The sequence below is a fragment of the Corvus brachyrhynchos genome, unplaced genomic scaffold, assembly GCF_000691975.1.
Source record: "Corvus brachyrhynchos isolate BGI_N302 unplaced genomic scaffold, ASM69197v1 scaffold407, whole genome shotgun sequence".
NCBI lineage: Eukaryota > Metazoa > Chordata > Aves > Passeriformes > Corvidae > Corvus > Corvus brachyrhynchos.
This window is the reverse complement of record NW_008239056.1, coordinates 1,358,100-1,376,566: the sequence shown is the minus strand read 5'-3', so window position 1 is coordinate 1,376,566 and position 18,467 is coordinate 1,358,100. Positions and strand designations below refer to the sequence as shown.

Here is an 18,467-nt window from a genome sequence, read left to right as displayed (position 1 = left end):
CTGAATCATAGCAAATATTGGCTAATTTGGGTTTAGGACCACCTAAACACGCAGCAGTGGAATTTACTTTTAGCCTTTAAAATAAGAAAGCACCATGCTGGTCTTTTTTCAGGAGAAATAGCTGCGGAATAAATGTGTTCCTTTAAAGTTTGATGATACACTGTGGTATTTGGCTGTCAGATTTATTCTCTGTTGAACAGGTACTATTCCTTTGAATTTAGGGGTGCTGCCAGCACACAGTAGAAGTGATAGTCAGTCTGGAGTTCTCACACACAGCCGGAGCAGCAGCAAGGGAAGTGCAGAAGAAATCACATCCCAGCCAAAGCACAAGGACCTGGCTGGCAATGTGAGGCAGAAAATGCTTCTGGACTACAATATTTATATGGCAAAGTGTGTTCCACAAGAAAAGAAAAGCCCTTCAGGTAGTCCAGTCTTCAGTGCAGACAGCAGCCCTACAGCTGTGAAAAAGGTAATACTTGTGCTCTAAAGGAATGGTGAACAAGGTCTGTAGCTCTTACTAATCCTTTGGCCTCCTGTACTGCATTTGAGTCACTCTCAGTAAACAGAACCTTAATACTAAGTACAACACTCTTAATAAACAGATCTTTAATGTTAAGCATGACCACTGTTTGTTTAAAAGCTATAATTCATATCTTGCATCTTTGTTTCCAGACTTTCACACGTTGCCCAGAAAAGTGAGTAGGAGGCCATGGTGGTGTAGCATATGAATAAACACATCTTGTGTTCCCCCAGGAAGACATATTCTAACCCCCAACAACTCCTGAAGCTGTGATGAATTTGCTGCTGAATCTGGCACGTGTCAGAAGTCATTCTATAAATAGATGAGCACTGCTGGCAGGGAACCTGCATCAGAGCAGAGGCTCCTCACCCAGCCGTCCTGGCAGAGCCAGGCTGCAGCCCTTATAAGCAGTTGCTGCCAAGAGATGATGTTCAGAACTGTAGCATCTACCTGCCTGTCTTAGAAAGTACTGCCTTTCTGCTGGCTTCAGGAGTTCTGCTTGGAGTAATGACGGGTGGTAAATTCTTCTGTCATTGCGGGCACTTCATGTGTTGTGTTTCCTTCATGAAAACTTCCTGTTTTTTCATGGTAGTGTGTGTACACACCCAAAATTATTTCAGCTGCCATGGCTTTTGTGTGTGTAGTCAGTGATGCAGCATCTGAATGTATAATATTTCCAGGTGTTTCAAGATGGTTCTCAAGGAAACCAAGACAATTCTCTTGGACTGTAAACAAAACCTTTAATGCAGCAGAGGGAACAATATAGTTTCCTGAATACTGTATACAAACATTGGAAGGAGGAGTGTGTTTTCATGTACTGTGTTTATCATCTATTTGTGGCGTTTACAAACTATATTTAAGGATGTAAGATCGGGTCTTGCTTTCCAATTTTTTGATGAAGTAAACAGTAGAGTAGAGAACCTGTTCTTCCAGATCTGACTGGGAAGAGAGTATCTTTTACTGCAAACACATTTCTAAGTCTGCCCACTCTGGGTTTTATCTGCTTTTTCTGCCAGAGGTTAAGTTACATACAAGTTTCTCATTTCATTGCCAGAGGTCAGTCTATATCTGTGTGGTCTCATTCCCTCTGCTGCACATCAGGATGATGACAGGCTCGTAGCAGCCCAGCTGATGCATTTGTAAAGCTGCTCCCTGTGCTGAGCATTTGGTGTTCTAAGCTGACCCAGGCTCTTAACACTGAACTTTACATGTAAATCAGGCCTTTTCTGTCCTTATTTTATAAAATTTATAGGGCTGTATAACCTGCTTTATGTTTTCAGTTGACAGATGCCAACGTGGAAGCTGAAGAAGAAGAACAGGAGGTCTGGGTGAATGCTCTGCTCGGAAGAATATTTTGGGATTTTTTAGGAGAGAAGTATTGGTCTGATCTAGTGTCAAAGAAGATCCAAATGAAACTTAGCAAAATAAAGGTATCTGATCTGGAGACATGCATTATACACTCCTTGTAAAGGAAATGAAACACATGATCTTTGAGTTTTAAAATGGTACAAGGAAGACTTATTTCACACTTATATGTAAAAGACAATAAATGTGCTACAGAATTCCAGTTCAGTTTCTGATGGATCTCAGCATGTTAACTTTGCTGCTTCTGTTTAAAATGAACTACAGCTGGATTAGCTAATCGTATCTGTCAAATTTTTATGTAAAAATTAGAAGTATTACTGTACTTACATTAGGGATAAATAGAACTGCATATAAATGAGGAAATCTGCTTTGGGAAATAGTGGATTGCTTTTAAGGTGGAGGACGTCAGGGAACCAGAACTGTAATGTGTTCCTGTTAACTTCAGACATAAACTACTTTCAGGAGAAGTGGGAGCAATAGTTACAGGAAAAACTCTGTGGGGTGACAGGACACAGCTTCCATTAGCTGCACCACCTCAAGGGTGAGGGGAGGAGTGATGCTTTTGAGTGACTTCTCCATCTTCCCCTTGCCTTCCTGTAACCCTTCTGAACAGCAGTTCATCACAGGCCTTCAGCTCCTAGTGTTTGGGGAGGAGTTCACCTGTTCCTAAAGGCAAAGGAAGTTGTTGCCTTGCTGACAAACCTAAAGGCAAAGGAAGTTGTTGTTTTGCTGACAAAAGCTCAGAAATTTAGCTGCCAGCACCAGCTGTGAGACAGTGGTGCCTTTGCTCTGGGAAATAACCAGTAGCCTAATTCTGCCCTGTCTGCTTCCACAGTTGTGACAGCAGAGTACCCAGACATCTCATTGGAAACATTTTAAGTGGAAAGACTGGGAATGGGGACTGGATGTATTTTTGATGCGTTAAAGCAGTGTCTGTTCACAGGAGATATATTTTCTATCAATTAGAAATATTTAAGTGAATAGATACCCAAATCATCATGATTCTGTGCCTCTATTTTACTAAAACAATTACACAGATTTAAAATGTAATGTTCTGTGAAAGAATTTGCCAAAGATAAAAGAAGCTGAGACGTTGATAAAACCAATGATAAAATATGTGACTGAAGTTAAAATTCAAAGAAGTCTTTGATTTTTATTCACAGTGAAATAGGATTTACACTTAATTCTTGAGTTTTTTTACATACTTTGACTAAAAAGCATGCTGGAAGTTTAAGGTCAGCATCTTAACTTCAATACAGATGCCCAATCTCTCCCTAAAAAGTTTTTAAACTGGAAACGGTGAAATTCTAGAATAGTAAGAAATTTGTGTAATTATGTTCGTGTTCTTTCACTGGTGGCACTTCAGCTCAGTCTTAATGACCTTAAGTTTAATGACCTTTCTTCTCTCGGGAAACTGGTATTTAGTTCCATGACATGTATTTGACTTTTTATATTCTGTCCTTTTAGCTGCCCTACTTCATGAATGAGCTGACTCTGACTGAGCTTGACATGGGGATAGCAGTGCCCAAGATCCTTCAAGCCTTCAAACCTTCTATTGATCACAGAGGTAAAATACAAAAAGCCTTCTGGTTTTGCCTTTGTATCTGTGGAGAACAGAATTTTGATCTGTTTATCTTGTGGATGTTTTAGGTACATTTAATAAGAGCTTTTTCTGAGATACTCAGGGGTCTTTATCTCAGGCTTGGTGTAAATGTAGTTCTGTATATATGGAATTGTGATTGTGTCTTTCCATAGGAAATAATTACGGAACTAAACTAAAATTTGCATGCAACGGAGATGCAGACTTTAATACTAAAAACTTCATGCCACGCAAATCACTGACTAAAAGCATGAGGATAGTAAGTGCTAACCTTTCCCTCATAAAACTGAATGAAACAGACTTTGGGGAATTATTAAAATCTTCTTGGATGTACATTAGTTAATGCTGCCTGTTGTATCCAAATGCTATTGTTTGCCTTTATCTGCTTGAGACTTGCAACTCTTTGGGGAAAAGCCTTATCTATAAAACACTGGGTACTTTGCTCTCAACTTTTCCAAAGAATATTTTCCACTGAGCTTTATAAACAAAGCATGTTTGGAAAGAGAAAACTGTTTTGTTGTCATGAGGAACAAAATCTGTCTTTTTCAGAGAAATAATAATTGAATAGATGGAATAGGTGGAGTGCAGTCAGTATTTGGGGAACTAAAACATATTGCTGCTTCTTGCCTTATGCTTCCTGTGTGGGACAGCAGGTTCTTCACAGTACTTAAGAAGTCCTCCAGTGTTCTCAGTAGAGTGGCTGCACCACTGGTAGAAGTTTTATTTTGAGTTAGGGAACAAAGGAAAACTTTAAAAAATCTTTACATGTGTGTTTCTTGTTAAGTGATTTCATGGTTTCTTTTTAATCAGGCTTTCCTTTCAGGGTTCTTTTCAGTGTGTTTCCCTTTGCCTTGATTTAAACATTTTTTGAATTCTATCTCTGTTCTTGTAACTTTTGTAACCAAAGACTGTAGTTCTAAGTCATGAGATGGGATTTAGGAGACTGAACACTTGGCTTCAAGTAATTACTGAAACAGCAGTGAGATCAATTAGTTCCTTCAGTTTCTTGTTCAGTTAAACTGTGACAAGCAAACATTTATGGTAGGATTTCTAATCATTTTGACTTCTTCCATACTGTTGAATGACATGTGAACTCTTTAGAGTTTTTAAGAGTGAATAGAGTTTGCAGTGAATAATTACTGGAAGAACTGGTTCTCTTATTATATTAAAAGGGTATAAACAAGGGGATGATAATTGGAAATGCTTGTTTTCAATAAATAACAATAAATGTATTTCTTGGTAAGTTGATCTATGGATAAACGACTTGGTTTATTGGGGAATATGGGGAAAAAAACCCCTAAAGTTTCAGGGCAGTATCCAGAATGAACACTTCTAAGTTTTGGGTTTTTTTAAATAAGTGTTTGAGGTAGCCTTTTTGAGGCTTTATTGCAGTTACTAATTGTGATGTGCTTTGTTTCATTCTTACTCTTTTTTACCAGTGCTTGGTTACAAGGAAAATACTTTTTTTACTATATGCCTTCTCAAAATAACTAAATTTGTTAACAGACAATGTTAGAAAAAGATCTTGTTTCTGGTAATACAGTCCTGCTTGGGTGACAGCATATGCTATAGCTTTTACTGTAATTCTGTCAAGGCTAGGCAACCAGAAGATGGAATAAATTATACCATCTGCCCAGTTCTTCACTCCTCTCCGTCCCTTTTCCCCCCCTGGAAAAAGCATATGAACATTTTCTGGTCAGAAGGAATTTTCCCTCTCAGTAATGGCATCCTTTGCTTAATTTGATCTACTGTTAAAATAACATTGATGATTGAATCCTGCTGGCTCACTGATTATCCAAAAAGTCTGTGTAGCTGTTGTCTTGTTTTTTATGATCTTACTGATCTACTGTAAAGAGGAGAAATCTTTATAAGCTTGTGTTTGAGTTCGTGTTTTGTTTTTAGAATAGTGTTAGAAAAACTGTGATGGAAAAGAGTTATTTGGGTTAGTAAAGCACCAGCTTGCCTTCATCCTGCTTCCAGCATGTAACCTCACAGGGTGTCAGTGACTAGGTCTTCGGGAGCTGCCTGTATTTCTGTTATCACAAATGGGTGGGATTATGATATGGATATGTTTTTGCAGAAAAGAAAACAGTAGTTCTTTAACTGATAAAGTGTGACTTTTCCAGATCAATAAAACACAAAGAGTAGTTACTATTTGTCCTGGTTTCAGTTTTATTCACCATTAATTGCTTCCAAATAAGTAAATAAAAGTGGAATGGGTCAGTAGTTGATGTGCCGGGTACTGGTGAGGGAATGTTTTGTGCAGCTGCAGTATCTGGAAAAGGAAGATACATAATCTCTGTTTAGTGGCATCTGTGTTCCAATCTCTGGATCACAAATACCTACAGCTTTGGTGCAGGGTGTCACTTAAAAGGCACGAGCTAATCTTAAAGTATTCCCAAGGCAATTCTTTTGGAGACTGCAAAAAGCAAATAGTTGGCACAGACAATAGGATTTAACTTAATATTGCATGTCTAGAATTGTCTAAGTAATGACCCTGTTTACTGTGAATCATAAAAGAATGCCTGTAGCTCAGTTACTGAGGGAACCTTGTCACAGTTCTTCAATATACCACTGGCAAAACAAGAGGCTGCAGGCTGTGCTGTGAGAGAAGCAATATTGCTCTGGGATTTTAAGTTGTGCTTCACTTGGACAGCATCAGTGATGTAGAGGAGTGTCCCCATTACAGGTTGGCTTGGAGCAATGCTGTAAATAGTTTCGAAGTGAATCCCGGATGGTATTCTATTTCCTTTATCTCATTTCAGATCTCTTAAGCAGTTTAGGTGTGTGTAAATCACCGTAATTTTTTTTTAGACCATTAGCTGTACTCACCGCTCTCTTTCAGTGTGTCTTGGATTTGTATCTGGCTTTGTTCCATGAGCTTAATGTGATCAGAAAGCTTGTTTTGTGATTGCTCTTAAAGTGGCATATTTTCTATTGTTTATTCTAGGACTATGGATTGATTTGGAAATGTACTACAATGGATCTTTTCTAATGACCCTAGAGACCAAGATGAACTTGACCAAACTTGGTAAAGAGCCTCTTGGTGAAGCACTTAAGGTTGGCGAGATTGGCAAGGAAGGGTAAGGGACGGCAGTGGTGCTTTCATTGTGAAAAGCTGGGATTTTCCTTGTACATTTGCAGCTCTGGCTCTGCAGTAGATTGAAGGGAGTTTTGGGGATGTTTCATACAAGTGGGTGTGGAACGTGGCTTTTCCGTGCAACTTTATTGTTTGGTTGCACTATTGAGAATCATCTTAATAAAAGGCTTCTGTGGTACAATTATCTTTTATATATATTTCAGTAGGATTTTAAAATGTCCTGTGACTAAAATTTAGTTTTGTCTTATGCATGATTTGGGGTTTAGCCAGATAAAACTCAGATACTGGAAATACATACATGCAGAAATAGACACATGTAACAGGCTACTGCTGCATGGTACAGCTACAACTGGAAAACATGAAGTAGTATACAATATAAATAGACTCTAACTGTTATGTAAAGACTTTTTCAATGGCGTTTTTGCATTGTGGGAGTAATCGCTTTCCTGCTTTAGTCTTTATTTTTCCTCATAGCCATCTTCTGTTTGCCTGCTATGTCTAAGTGAAATGCCTTATGTAGATGAACTAATTAGAAAACACCATACAGTGACTTACCTCCTTTGTATTTGTGCTTTCCCTCTCATTTTTGCGATGTTTCAATGTCACCCATCTGTCCACTTGTGTTAATCTAGTGAGTGGCACCTCTCAAATACCCATCCCTGGATGGATCCACTCCCAGCTGTGGAGTGTCCATTTTTCTGGTGCTGTATTCTCTTTGTACTTAAGAAATCTGCAGTCCCTGAACAGTAGGTGGTCTCTGATTTAATAGACAACCACTGCCTACAAATCAAGAAAATAGTCTCTAAATCTGGCCATTTGTTTAGCTATGAACAAAATGGTATGGTCTTTCACAATTAAGATACTAGATGCTTTGTATACTCATGTCGTAGCTCTGACCATTTATTCTGAGATATCTTGAAGTGATACTTACAGCAGCACTATATTTCAGTGCAGTCATGACAAGAAAATAAACGTGAAAAAAACTAATGGCTGAATGATCTCATACACTGGTCAAAATTCAGAGGATTTAAAATCAACCTAGATTGTTGTTGTCACTGCTTGAAATAAATATTTCTCAATTTACATCGGTATAACTGGTAGGTGTGAATTTTTCAAAATCCCTTTAATCCTGCCTGCCCAAAAAATGGGGGATAGAGGAGGAAATGTCTAGACAAATCAAATTCTTGCTTTTCTTCCCCACCCCTTCAGGATTTTCTTTGTGTATTTTCATATCTGTTCAGTGCAGGAACAGCCTCAGAAATAATTAGTGAACACACTGGTTTCATATTTAAAAATCAGGTTGCTGCTGGCTGAGCAATAGGCCCCCCAGCAAGGCAGATTTAACTGCCTGTAGCCAAGCAACCGATTACTTGAAGGTATCAGCATTAACTGCATTGCTCCCTGCGCAGGGCCTGGGATGTTTCAAAGCTCAGGACCAGGTACCAGCTTTACATAAAGAGCGGTCTAATGTATTCTAGTTTGGGTGAGGGTTTTTTGGTTACTTGTTTGTTTGGTTTTTTTCCTTAAACAAAGTGGATATTAAATAAATTGAGGACTGAAGAGTATAGAACAGTTTGATTCTCATCTATGCATTCCAATGTGTTAGTTAATTTTAATTCTACTGGCTTTTTAAATTATCAGTTGACAATTGCTGTGACAAATCAAATTACTCTGCATGTGTTTGCATCCATGGTCATGTTGTCAGTAAGTGATGTGTGTTGATTGCTGAGCTCATTTCTGGCCCTTAAGAGCTCAGAACAAACCATCGCTTGAGATGCAGTAACCACAAAGTGGTGTGAGAAAGGCACTTACTCATCCAGAGAGAGGAGGCGGGGGGAAACAGCTCTGGGGTTTAACTGTCTGTGGCTGTTGTCAGTGTAAAGCGAGACAAATGGGTCACTGTTGCACTTGCTGTTTGAAATAGAAGTGAAGTGTGCTGAGACACAGTCTGGTAATGCTGTCTTGCATGCCCTCTCAGGAAGATGCTGCTCTCAGAAAGGGTGGGAAACTGTTTAATTGCCAATTTTATAAAATTAATACATTACAGATTCTGCTAAACAGGAGATGAGGCAAAAGCAGGCAGGTTAACTCAAAGTTATTGCGGCTTCTTACCCCATCAGTCCTTTTGGCTGTGTTGAACCACATAAAAACAAACTGACAAATGGCAATTCATAAAATATTGTGCAATCTTTACAGGAACAATACAGTAGCTCCAAAGTGATTTTTTTTTTTTTTCTGCCAATGTTTGTGCCATATAAATGGTCCATTGTATACAGAGCTCCCTGAAATCTCACTCAAGCTTATTTATTGTTGCTTTGTTTAATGCGAGGAAATCCTGTGGCCTGACCCACTTGGTGCTTGTGAGGCACTTCAGAGGACCCCTATAACCAGGAAATAAAAAACTTCCTTATAAGAAGGTGACACCTTTGAAAGCCCTGAGAATGCCCTGGGCATGCTTTGAGTTGGGTGCTACAGCGTGCACAGAAAAGAGAAGTGAGGTCACACCCTGGTAGAAAACGTGTAGTTTGAATCTGACCTAAAACTGAATTTCTGTGAGAAACAGCTCCAGTGTTGCTATTTGGGCCAGTGACAGGCACCACCCGCCACCCCCACATCCTCAAGGAGGTGGCTCAGTTTGCTTTGCTCCTTCACTCCTCTGCACATACAAAATGGTGCTCTGGATAGGAAGGTTTGTGATTCTAATCCCGTAGCCTGGGTAGGAAGTTCTTCAGTGTAGACAGGACCTGGGATCACTGCTCCAGTTGGGAAGGAGTTGCACCTGACCTGTCCCTTTACATCAGGACTTCATGCAGCAACTACCAGTTTGTTCTGTGTACAGAATAACAGGCAGTGGCCTCAATCCATGCCCTGCGTGAGGCTATTAATGCTTCAAAAACATTTCCAAGAACACACATGCACACAAAAAGAAAGAAGACACAGCTATAAACTGTATTCTGAACGTGCTGTAGAGTATTACAGTCCTGGGTATAGTCCCTAGGGTGAAAGCCATGTGCTTGTGAAGCCTGTGTTGTGTAACTCCTTCAAGCTCTTGCATTCAGTGAGATCTGTTAATACTAAAGTGTATCCACTGTATCCTTCTCTGATTTAAATCTGTTTAAAAGATTTGAAATTTTTCTTGTGATTGTGTACATAAATTCTTCCACAGTTTAAGTCTAGGAATTAGTTACTACTGTGTGGTATTTTGTACCCAAAGGGCAGCACTTATTACTTTACTTTTTTCCCCATGGCATTCAAACAAAATGACTTGTCCAACCCTAATTCTGCTCAAATAATGGAAAACCACGAGCAGCAACAGAGATGCTTCCAAATGTATTTTGAATAATCTCCACATTTGATTTGAATTTGTAGAATAGCCACCCCCATGCCAGCCTCTTTCATGAAGGATTATGTTCCACTGGGGAAAACAGATTTTCTGTTTTGAAAGCTGATTCTGACAGACTGACTTGAGAGTGGGTTTGATTTTGTTCTTTTAGATAGCATTTATAAAAGAGGGGAGGGGACAGTTCAGAGACCTGTAATGTCAGCCAAAGCTGTACAGTATGAATAGCTATTTAAGGATATTACATTTGACCTGGAAAATTGCATTGTTTCAGTTTCAGGCCAAGGGCATATTGTCTTGCAGACAGTGATGAGGAATCCTCCAGCGCTGGGTCTTCAGAGGAAGATGATGCTCCTGAGCTGGCAGGAGAGAAGCAGGTGACCCCAGGAGGAGAAGGGTGAGATGTTTGTTAATCCTTCCCTCCCCCCACACCTGATACCTGGTGTCAGTCCTGTGATGCACTTTGTCCCCCAGGATGGCAGAGTGTGAGTATATCCAAGCAATGAAGCAACCCCAGTTGCCCATTTCCAGGGCAGAGGGCAGCAGTGGAGCCCTGTTCACCCCAGCCCTGCAGGGACTGCTCCAAGCTCCACTGGGCACCTTCCAGTCCCTTCACTACTGGATTGCTGGGAGGCCAGAGAAGTTCTGGGGACTTTCACCAGCATGTCCTGCCTGGTAGCAGAGCCAAGAACAGGATTTTGTGTGAAAACTTGAAACCCTCTCTATGCAGTATTATCCCCGCACTGATCCTGCCGATCCTTTATTTCCAGTGTTCCATTTTCTTTTCTTTAAGAAAACAACTGTTACTCAAGCCTATTTTTCTTGCTCAGTTTTGTGTTAGGTTTTTTTTTTCTCCTTGAGGACTTCATGTGTCTGCGCTGTGCAATACTGCCCTCTGATGCTGTGGACAGATTTCAAAGAAAATTTCCCAACATCAGCGATGTCACATCATTCCTTGTTTCGGTTGCTGTTCTGATTTTTTGCTTTCTGCATCTGATTGCAATTATACCATGCAATGAGAAAACTGTAGTCAGCCCAGAATGTCTGAGACAATCACAATGTTTTCTATGTCTGAACATATCTAAGTGATTTTTACAGTGAATGTACCAGAAGACTCATGACTTATTCAAAATGTTCCAGGGAATTTTAGCGTTTTACTCCTAAACGCTTTTGAAAATTGTGTGAAGAGTTGTTTGAATTACTGCAATTGATGCATTTCATATCTTCTGCAAATTCATAGATCATGTACAGAATTCTTTATCAAGAGGACAAAGAGAGAACACGAAGAATCTTAATGTAAAATACTGAAAACATTTTCTTACATCTTATTATTAAAAATCTGCATTACTACCACTATAAAATCTGATGAGAGAGTAACTTCTTTCTCTGGGTAAAGATACAGCTAGTATAACATCCCATAATTGAAATTTATTTACCCTTTTTATATCAGCTGAACATTTTTTTCTCCTGTGTCATGCTAAGGACAAAACTCTGTAAGTCTGTGTAAGAATGATAATATTTTTTCCCTGGATAGGAAAATGTCATTTCCTTAGGAAGATTATCTCTGCTACATAACACAAGAGCCACAATTAGACATGATATAGTGTGTGGAAAATACCAAATGTGCTATTTTTGGAGTGTATATTTCCAACATGAGATAGGGGTGAGAAAAAACATTCAGTCCTTAAAGCATCTGTTTCAAAAGCCAGGAATGCTGTCTGACAATTGCCAGGAAAAGCCCACTTTTTGCAGTCATAGTTAACCATTTTTGGAATATCATTCCACCCACTGCCAAAACCGTTTTCCTCCTCTTTTTCAGCATCCTTATACTCGAAAATGCTATGGTTTTTAAGGTTAAAATTTTAAGGTTAAAACTAAAAACTTTTTGTTCAGCGCACACAGTTAAATAATTAGTTGGGCCTTCTATGCTGATGATTCGTGCAAGTCTTAGTGCATCAGTGTCTCGACAATTTTTTTGGAATGGTAGTAGACAAGTAGTCACTTCTCATGCCAGCTTGCTGGCATAAATGATATAAGTGTATTTGCAGTTTTAAAAAATGCTGCGTTTCCAGTGCCATCTGGGAAGGAGTGTTCAGACTGAACAGAGTTTCTGCCAGACACTTGTAGCTGCCAGACTACAGCTGCTGGGTGCAGGCTCTGGGATGTACTGCTTGGCCAAGTATCTGTTCAGAATTTTTGTATCAAAAGCTTCAATGATTGAATAGAAAATCCATGTCTGTCTTAGCAAATAGGTTTAAGAAAGTTATCTTGATATCCTTTTTCTATTCTCTATGTAAAGGTATGTTGGAGGACATCGGACAAGTAAAATCATGAGAATTGTGGATAAAATTACGAAGTCAAAATACTTTCAGAAAGCAACAGAGACTGAGTTTATTAAGAAGAAAATTGAAGAGGTCTCCAATACTCCATTGCTGCTAACAGTTGAAGTACAGGAGTGCAGAGGAACACTAGTGATTAACATTCCACCTCCACCCACTGACAGAATATGGTAAGAGGAGCTCAGAGCAGAGCTGGGCAATGTTTCAGGTGTGCTACCCGAGGGGTTGCAGCTAAGAAAAAAGGTAAAGCCTGGCTCAAGTGGGTTCTGGGCAAGGTGCAATACAAATTAGTTGTAACTGAGGTCAGAACTATTATTAAGAGAAAATTGTTACAGGTTTAAGTACTTGATTTGCTGGGGTGTCTGTAATAAATCCTGCTCTGTGTTCTCTCCCAAGGTACGGCTTCCGAAGGCCTCCCTACCTGGAGTTAAAAGCGCGGCCAAAACTTGGTGAGAGAGAAGTGACTCTGGTTCATGTAACAGACTGGATAGCAAGGAAACTGGAACAGGAGTTCCAGGTGTGTTTCCTTTACATTTGCCTTTCCTTGATGATACTCATTAACCCCAGTTAAAGGGGTGAGGTGTTTAATTTTCACATGTCCCATATTTAATGTATAACTAGTCATGTCGTCCACTGCTCCCAGTCAGTGGGATGGATGTTGAGAACTTAGTTGAAACTGACTGCTGGGATGGTCTCAAGATTCTGTGTAGCCCTGGGTGGAAATCTGTTTTAGAGATGAAAATGACATTTCTTTGAAATAGGTACCGTGGTAAAATTTGTAGTACTCAAATAAGAACATGATCCTACATATTCTTAGATGATAGAGGGCCAAACTGTTGCCTAAAATTAAGAACAGATAAGGCACTACTTCCTCTTACTACTTCCTTTAAAGTAATTTTTTAAAAATCACGTTGACCACAGTGCAAAAAGGAAAAAGCCCCCTCCAAATACATGTAGGATAGGAATAGTGACCAGCTTGATTCTGGACTCCAACTTATACAATCAAGCAGAAATCAAAACCAGTTATTTTACTAAAAGTGCAGTTTGAAAGTACATGGATGGGTAAGAGCTGAGAAAGCAATTAGGAAAAGTTGGTGATGTTTCCTGTAGTGCCATTTTAATTGAATGAATATTCGTATTTCTGAGTTTCATTTACAACTGTAACACCACAAAATGGCTTCAGTTAATGGGTGCTGCACTGACTCAAACAACACTGAGCTCAAGAACCTTTTATCTGTAAATTTGTTGCATTTTTTAAACTAAAATTGGAAGACTAAGGTTTCAAGTGACATATGAAATGTAACTTGATTTAATTGCATCTTTTTCCCAGAAAATCTTTGTCATGCCAAACATGGATGATGTCTATATTCCTTTAATGCACTCAGCCATGGATCCCCGCTCCTCCACATGCCTTCCTCAAGATCTGAGCACAGAGGCCTCTGATCAGCCATGACATGTGAAGACTCTTGCAGTTTACAGTATTATAAAAGTTTCTCTCATGGTTCTATAAACTGTGCTGTAGTTCTCATCCTTAACTTGTGCCACTCTCCCCCCTCCCAAGGACTGCCTATCCCTGCTCCTGTGTGCTCACTTGCCTGGTTATTGTTCCCATGTACTTCAGCTACATGAAGTTCCATTCCATTAAGCCGTTGATTTATTTTTGTACTGGCTGCCATCAGGATTTTAACTGGGAGGCTGAGGTGACCTGTTCTTGGGGGGAGGGAGGAGGAACTCAAATGTAATAGATCAAGGAGCTTGTCAATGCACCTTTAGTTCAGCTTGTTTTCATGCTCTGTTAATACGCATTAAAGCATTGAAAAGTTGTGTGGCAGCAAAAGGAACTGCATGCCAAATGGGAAAAATCCTAAATAAGGAATTAATTTATGAAACTGGAAGAATATTTTTCTTTCTCAGGCAGTTGGAGGTGTAGAATGAACTGTTTTATGTTCTTTCACTTCTGCAGTCAATAGCTTGTGTCAAGCAATCAAAATATGAAATGCTTTCAGGATAAAAGAATGTAAATTGGATGTATAGGTAATATTGTGATTCAGTGTGCTATATACACATTACTTTTTTTCATACAGAAATTGTGCTTTTTTTGGGAAGCAAGTAGCCATAGAACACACAACTATCAATGAAGGTGGGACTGTCAGATTTTTGTAAATGAGGAAAAAAAGTTGGTAAAGCCATGAGACCAAACCATAGCAAGCCGCCTTATAGTGAGGTACAATCACCTTGGTTCCTGATTAATTCTGAATGTTTATAAAGACATGAGCACACACACCAAGTGTCAACACTGCACATCTCCAGAAGTAGTAACCTAACTGTGCATAGAGGCTCTTGCTGTGATGGAACACCAAGTTCTGACAGGAGTTTGTTGCTGTGAGTCTTTTCCATTGCACTGTGTTTACACCCAAAGCATGGGCCCGAATCCTCAGTTACAGCCCAACGTGACATCACCTGGTGCTCATGGAAGCAGCTGTGGCTGACAGATTTTGACCCCTATGCATTGGTTTCTTGGACTTCGTGGCATAGGAATTCAAGCATTGCAGTTGTTTGAGCTGATCATGATTAAAGACTCTTTCTGCTAATTAGTGGCCAAAACTAAAGGGGAAGGGGGAACTAGCTTTTATTTCTGTCAGGTGTAATGAATCAAGGCTAAATGTATGCAGTAAATTCAAGGCTTGAACACTACATATCCACTCCTTAACACAGGTTATTTTTCTGATACTCAGTGTTGCCAACTATTCATGGATGTCAGAAAATGTTTTAGTTTACAAAGAAGGTGAGTTTTGGCTCTCCTTCTGTAATTTTTTTTTAAAGTAATTTTTAAAGAAATTTTTTGTATGTTGTGTGGTCACATTTGATGTAAATCAAGATTTCCATGTATAACTTGATGATTTACCATCTCTAAAAGAAACTATTATATTGAAGGTTTTTTAAACAGCACCTTGCCTGAAACAAATTAGCATTTAATATATTTAAAATTAATTCTATATTTGAACACCTATTTTGGTTACCTTTAATTGAAATATTAGTAGTTATATTTGTTACCTGAACTCCTCCTTGACCATTCCAGGCTGTGTATATTCTGGGGTTTGCTGATTCTGTAGGCATTATTTGCCTTTCATGAAGTCTGCATGTCTTGTACACAGGTCTTTTATATGAGTTAATTTATATGTGCAATAACTGAAGTCAAAGGACTAGATGCACTAACGCGTAAACAGATTTAGACTTATGTAATAAGACTCATATTGCACTTCATAAACTGTGGGTAACTACACTCTGCTTGGTTTTATTAAATAAATTTATCCCATGTCGAACAAATCAGTAAATTTTATTTCTACAGCATTTAGCCACTATCTAGTGCAAGTTGTTTAAAAAACTTCAGAAAGGCAGCTTCCTAACATGAGCATGCCCTGTGCCTTATGGACTTTTATATACAGGTACTTGGTCATTGTGGCATATGACAGCTTCAGGGTTAACCAATGCCGAGCTTTAAAAGGAAAAGCTAAATTTAAGTTTTATTGTCATGAAACTAAGCTTCACCAAAGCAGTTAGTATTCATATGAGAACTATGCTTTAAAAACGTTTGCATAACTGGCAAAACTGAAAGGATTACCACCAGTTACAGAACAGAGCAGACATGCATCCACTTCTGCTAACCTCACAGAGACTCTTCAGGGTAATTATTCCTTAGTCTGCCTAGACTCTGCCCTACTCCTGGCATCCCTGTTCAGATCTTTTGTATTTACAGAAAATGCTGTACTTCCTGGTATTAACACATCTAAGAAAGAGTGGCCCTTTAAAATGCTGCAGCTTAGTCACGGTAGTCAAATTCTCATTTTGTTTTGCACCATGTATGTACACGACCCCCAGCCCTGGATGCTCCAAGCTCATTCACCCAGCTGCTTTACTCCTGCAACAAGCTAGGCAGGAATCCCAGGACTTTTCTAACCATTTAAGTCCTTTTTACAACTGAATCCTGAACTACTTAAAACTACGGCCGTGGCGTCGGCTAGCTTGAGTCGCATGGAACCGACTCTGCTTTGGCCCCGACACCGCCCTCCCGTCAGGAACAGGCTCCTCCTTGCAGGAAGCGCAAGCAGCAGGATCCGGAGCAATGCGCGCCCCCCCGCCGCCGTATCCCCGGAAGGGTGACGCAAGCTCGCAAACAATGTCCCTTGCTTTTAAAAGCGCCGCCCGGGTCGGGCCGAGCAGCGCCAGTTATTAACAAGCGCTTCGCTGTAGCACCGCTGCTTGGCCGGCGGCGCTAGGCGGGCACCGCCGGGTCAAAGGCAGTGCAGGCACGCGCGGAAGAACCAGCCGGACACGTTCTGGGGGACACAGCTTTATTTACCGCCGGTCCCGGCAGCCGGTCGCCGCACAAGCCCTGCAAAACACCGAGAGAAAAGGGGAGGTTATTGATGCGGTACACCGCGGCCGCCCCGCAGGGTGAACGCAGCCGGGACGCTCAGCAGTAGTTTTGCTTCATGCATGTCAGCAGTCTAACACGTGTCAAAAGACATCACCGCGGCCCGGCCTCACCGCCCACCCGCTTGCCCGCTGCACTCCCCCCAAGCCTGCTCACCTCGCCAGCCACGCCGAAAGAGAGGCCCAGAATCCGCCGCGCTCTCCTTTATAGAACGTCCAGCCCCGCCCTCCTCGCCCAATAGAATTGGAATCCGGGGACACGTGCTGATGCGGGTGTGGTTGCGCGCGAAGGTGGGCGGGGCTGCGCGAAGGCAGCGGGGGGGGCGCGCTGAGGCGGCGTCGGGAGGTCAAGCGGAAGGTCTGACGGACCTTGGTGGTCTCGTGTCGGTCCCGGCGTGTGAGGCAGCTTTTCGCCTTTTCAGGAACAGTAATACTCCTTCTACTTTGCTCTAGCGTTTTGTTGCTGTGAAGAAATAGGGCTCAGTATTAAAAATATAAAAGCTCAGGCCCCGGTCAGATCTCTCCCCGTAGAGCGGGTGCTGGCTGAGGTGGTTCCTGAGGGGAGCAGCCAGGAGCAGAGTGCACTCACCAACGCTCGGCTCCCCTCCTACCTCAGCCGTTTTTAGTTATTTTTTCTGTCTCCTGTGAGGCTGTGGGAGACACTCGTGTGAATATAACTCCAGTTAGGATCTGGCACACTCCAGCGTTTGTACAGCAACTGATAAATTCCTCCTGTAATGTAGCAGGCTGTTGCTGCCACGGCATACACAGTGTGTTTAGGGGTTTGCTTGTGCTCAGATGGTACAAATTCTTAAAAGTCAAGGCCACCATAAAGAAATGCATCGGAGAACTGGAATCACAGCAGGGTTTGCAGCTGCAGCATATTTTCATGTATTCTGACTTGCAGGTCAAGTCATCATTAGGTTAAGGCTCTGAGGCACAAGGTGGGATTGTTGGGGTGTCCTGTGCGGGAGTTGAACTCGATGATCCTCGTGGGTCCCTTCCAGGTCAGGATATTCTGTGATTCTGGGTAATTATTACATCTCCTGCCCACCATCAAAGGCAGGCTCACTGTGGGAGCTGGTGTGTGTGTATGGCATGCCCAGAATTCCATGTGCCCTGCAGCTCTATTAGTGATATCACTGTTAAAAATCAAACAATATGTACAAGGACAAAGTGGCTTTGTTATATAAATAGGTGGCTGAACACTGGGCCTTTGCCAGGCACTCTAAATTGACTCTCTTCTGTTTAAAGCTTCTTCCATTTGGTTCAATACCTTTTGTGTTTATTTTTACCTGTTCAGAAAAGCCTGGACCTGTTTTTTTGTTTCAAAGGGGCGTGTTGGGTTTTTTTTTTGCGTTTATTTAAGGCCTTGCAAGGCACAGGGTTAACAGTGAGTTTGTCAAAGGCAGGAGCTATGCCAAATAAATTTGGCCTGATCTGTTCTGAAAGTACAAAATCAGTAGGAAAACAAGAATCACAGAGTCATCAAGGTTGGAAGAGACCTTTAAGATCATCAAGTCCAAGCGTCCACACAGCACTGCCACTGTAGCCCCTAAACCATTAAATATCATCGACTGCCAGTTCCAGATGCCTCAAACACCTCCAGGTATGGTGGCTCCACCTCCCCTGGGCAGCCTCTTCCGTCGCCTGACCACCCAATTATTCCGGGCAGGGTGGTGCAGGGCGAGGGAGGCTACTGGTGCTGCCTGAATTTAGGTATTTTTTCATAAAAACAAAGCAGCAATAGCCAGCTGCCATCGCACCCC

General features: G+C 41.0%; 2 protein-coding genes and 1 long non-coding RNA gene across 7 annotated transcripts in view; 2 read left to right on the top strand and 1 right to left on the bottom strand.

The window, feature by feature from the left end:
* TEX2 (testis expressed 2) overlaps positions 1 to 15,591 on the top strand; it is a 39,076-nt gene extending 23,485 nt beyond the window's left edge. For 2 of the 3 annotated variants that reach the window (XM_008637568.2, XM_017739132.1), the window contains 8 exons: positions 201 to 469; positions 1,801 to 1,950; positions 3,353 to 3,452; positions 6,436 to 6,568; positions 10,200 to 10,322; positions 12,225 to 12,434; positions 12,661 to 12,781; positions 13,595 to 15,591. In XM_008637568.2, the coding sequence (XP_008635790.1) occupies positions 201 to 469; positions 1,801 to 1,950; positions 3,353 to 3,452; positions 6,436 to 6,568; positions 10,200 to 10,322; positions 12,225 to 12,434; positions 12,661 to 12,781; positions 13,595 to 13,717 (1,229 nt within the window). In that variant the 3' untranslated portion in view covers positions 13,718 to 15,591. The remainder of the gene's footprint in view (positions 1 to 200; positions 470 to 1,800; positions 1,951 to 3,352; positions 3,453 to 6,435; positions 6,569 to 10,199; positions 10,323 to 12,224; positions 12,435 to 12,660; positions 12,782 to 13,594) is intronic. The other variant, XM_008637569.2, reaches the window with a different exon arrangement.
* Positions 15,583 to 16,940, bottom strand: LOC108447891. Its single transcript, XR_001863591.1, has 2 exons — positions 16,856 to 16,940; positions 15,583 to 16,657 (listed from the first exon to the last, which is right to left on the bottom strand). It is a non-coding gene; the product is annotated as an uncharacterized LOC108447891 (long non-coding RNA).
* Positions 16,909 to 18,467, top strand: part of ERN1 (endoplasmic reticulum to nucleus signaling 1) — a 33,941-nt gene continuing 32,382 nt past the window's right edge. Inside the window, exon 1 of one of the 3 annotated variants that reach the window (XM_017739134.1) lies at positions 16,909 to 17,125. In XM_017739134.1, coding sequence (XP_017594623.1) covers positions 16,966 to 17,125 — 160 coding nt within the window. In that variant the 5' untranslated portion in view covers positions 16,909 to 16,965. Of the gene's footprint in view, positions 17,126 to 18,097; positions 18,308 to 18,467 lie in introns of those variants that run through there. The other 2 variants (XM_017739135.1, XM_017739136.1) reach the window with 2 other exon arrangements.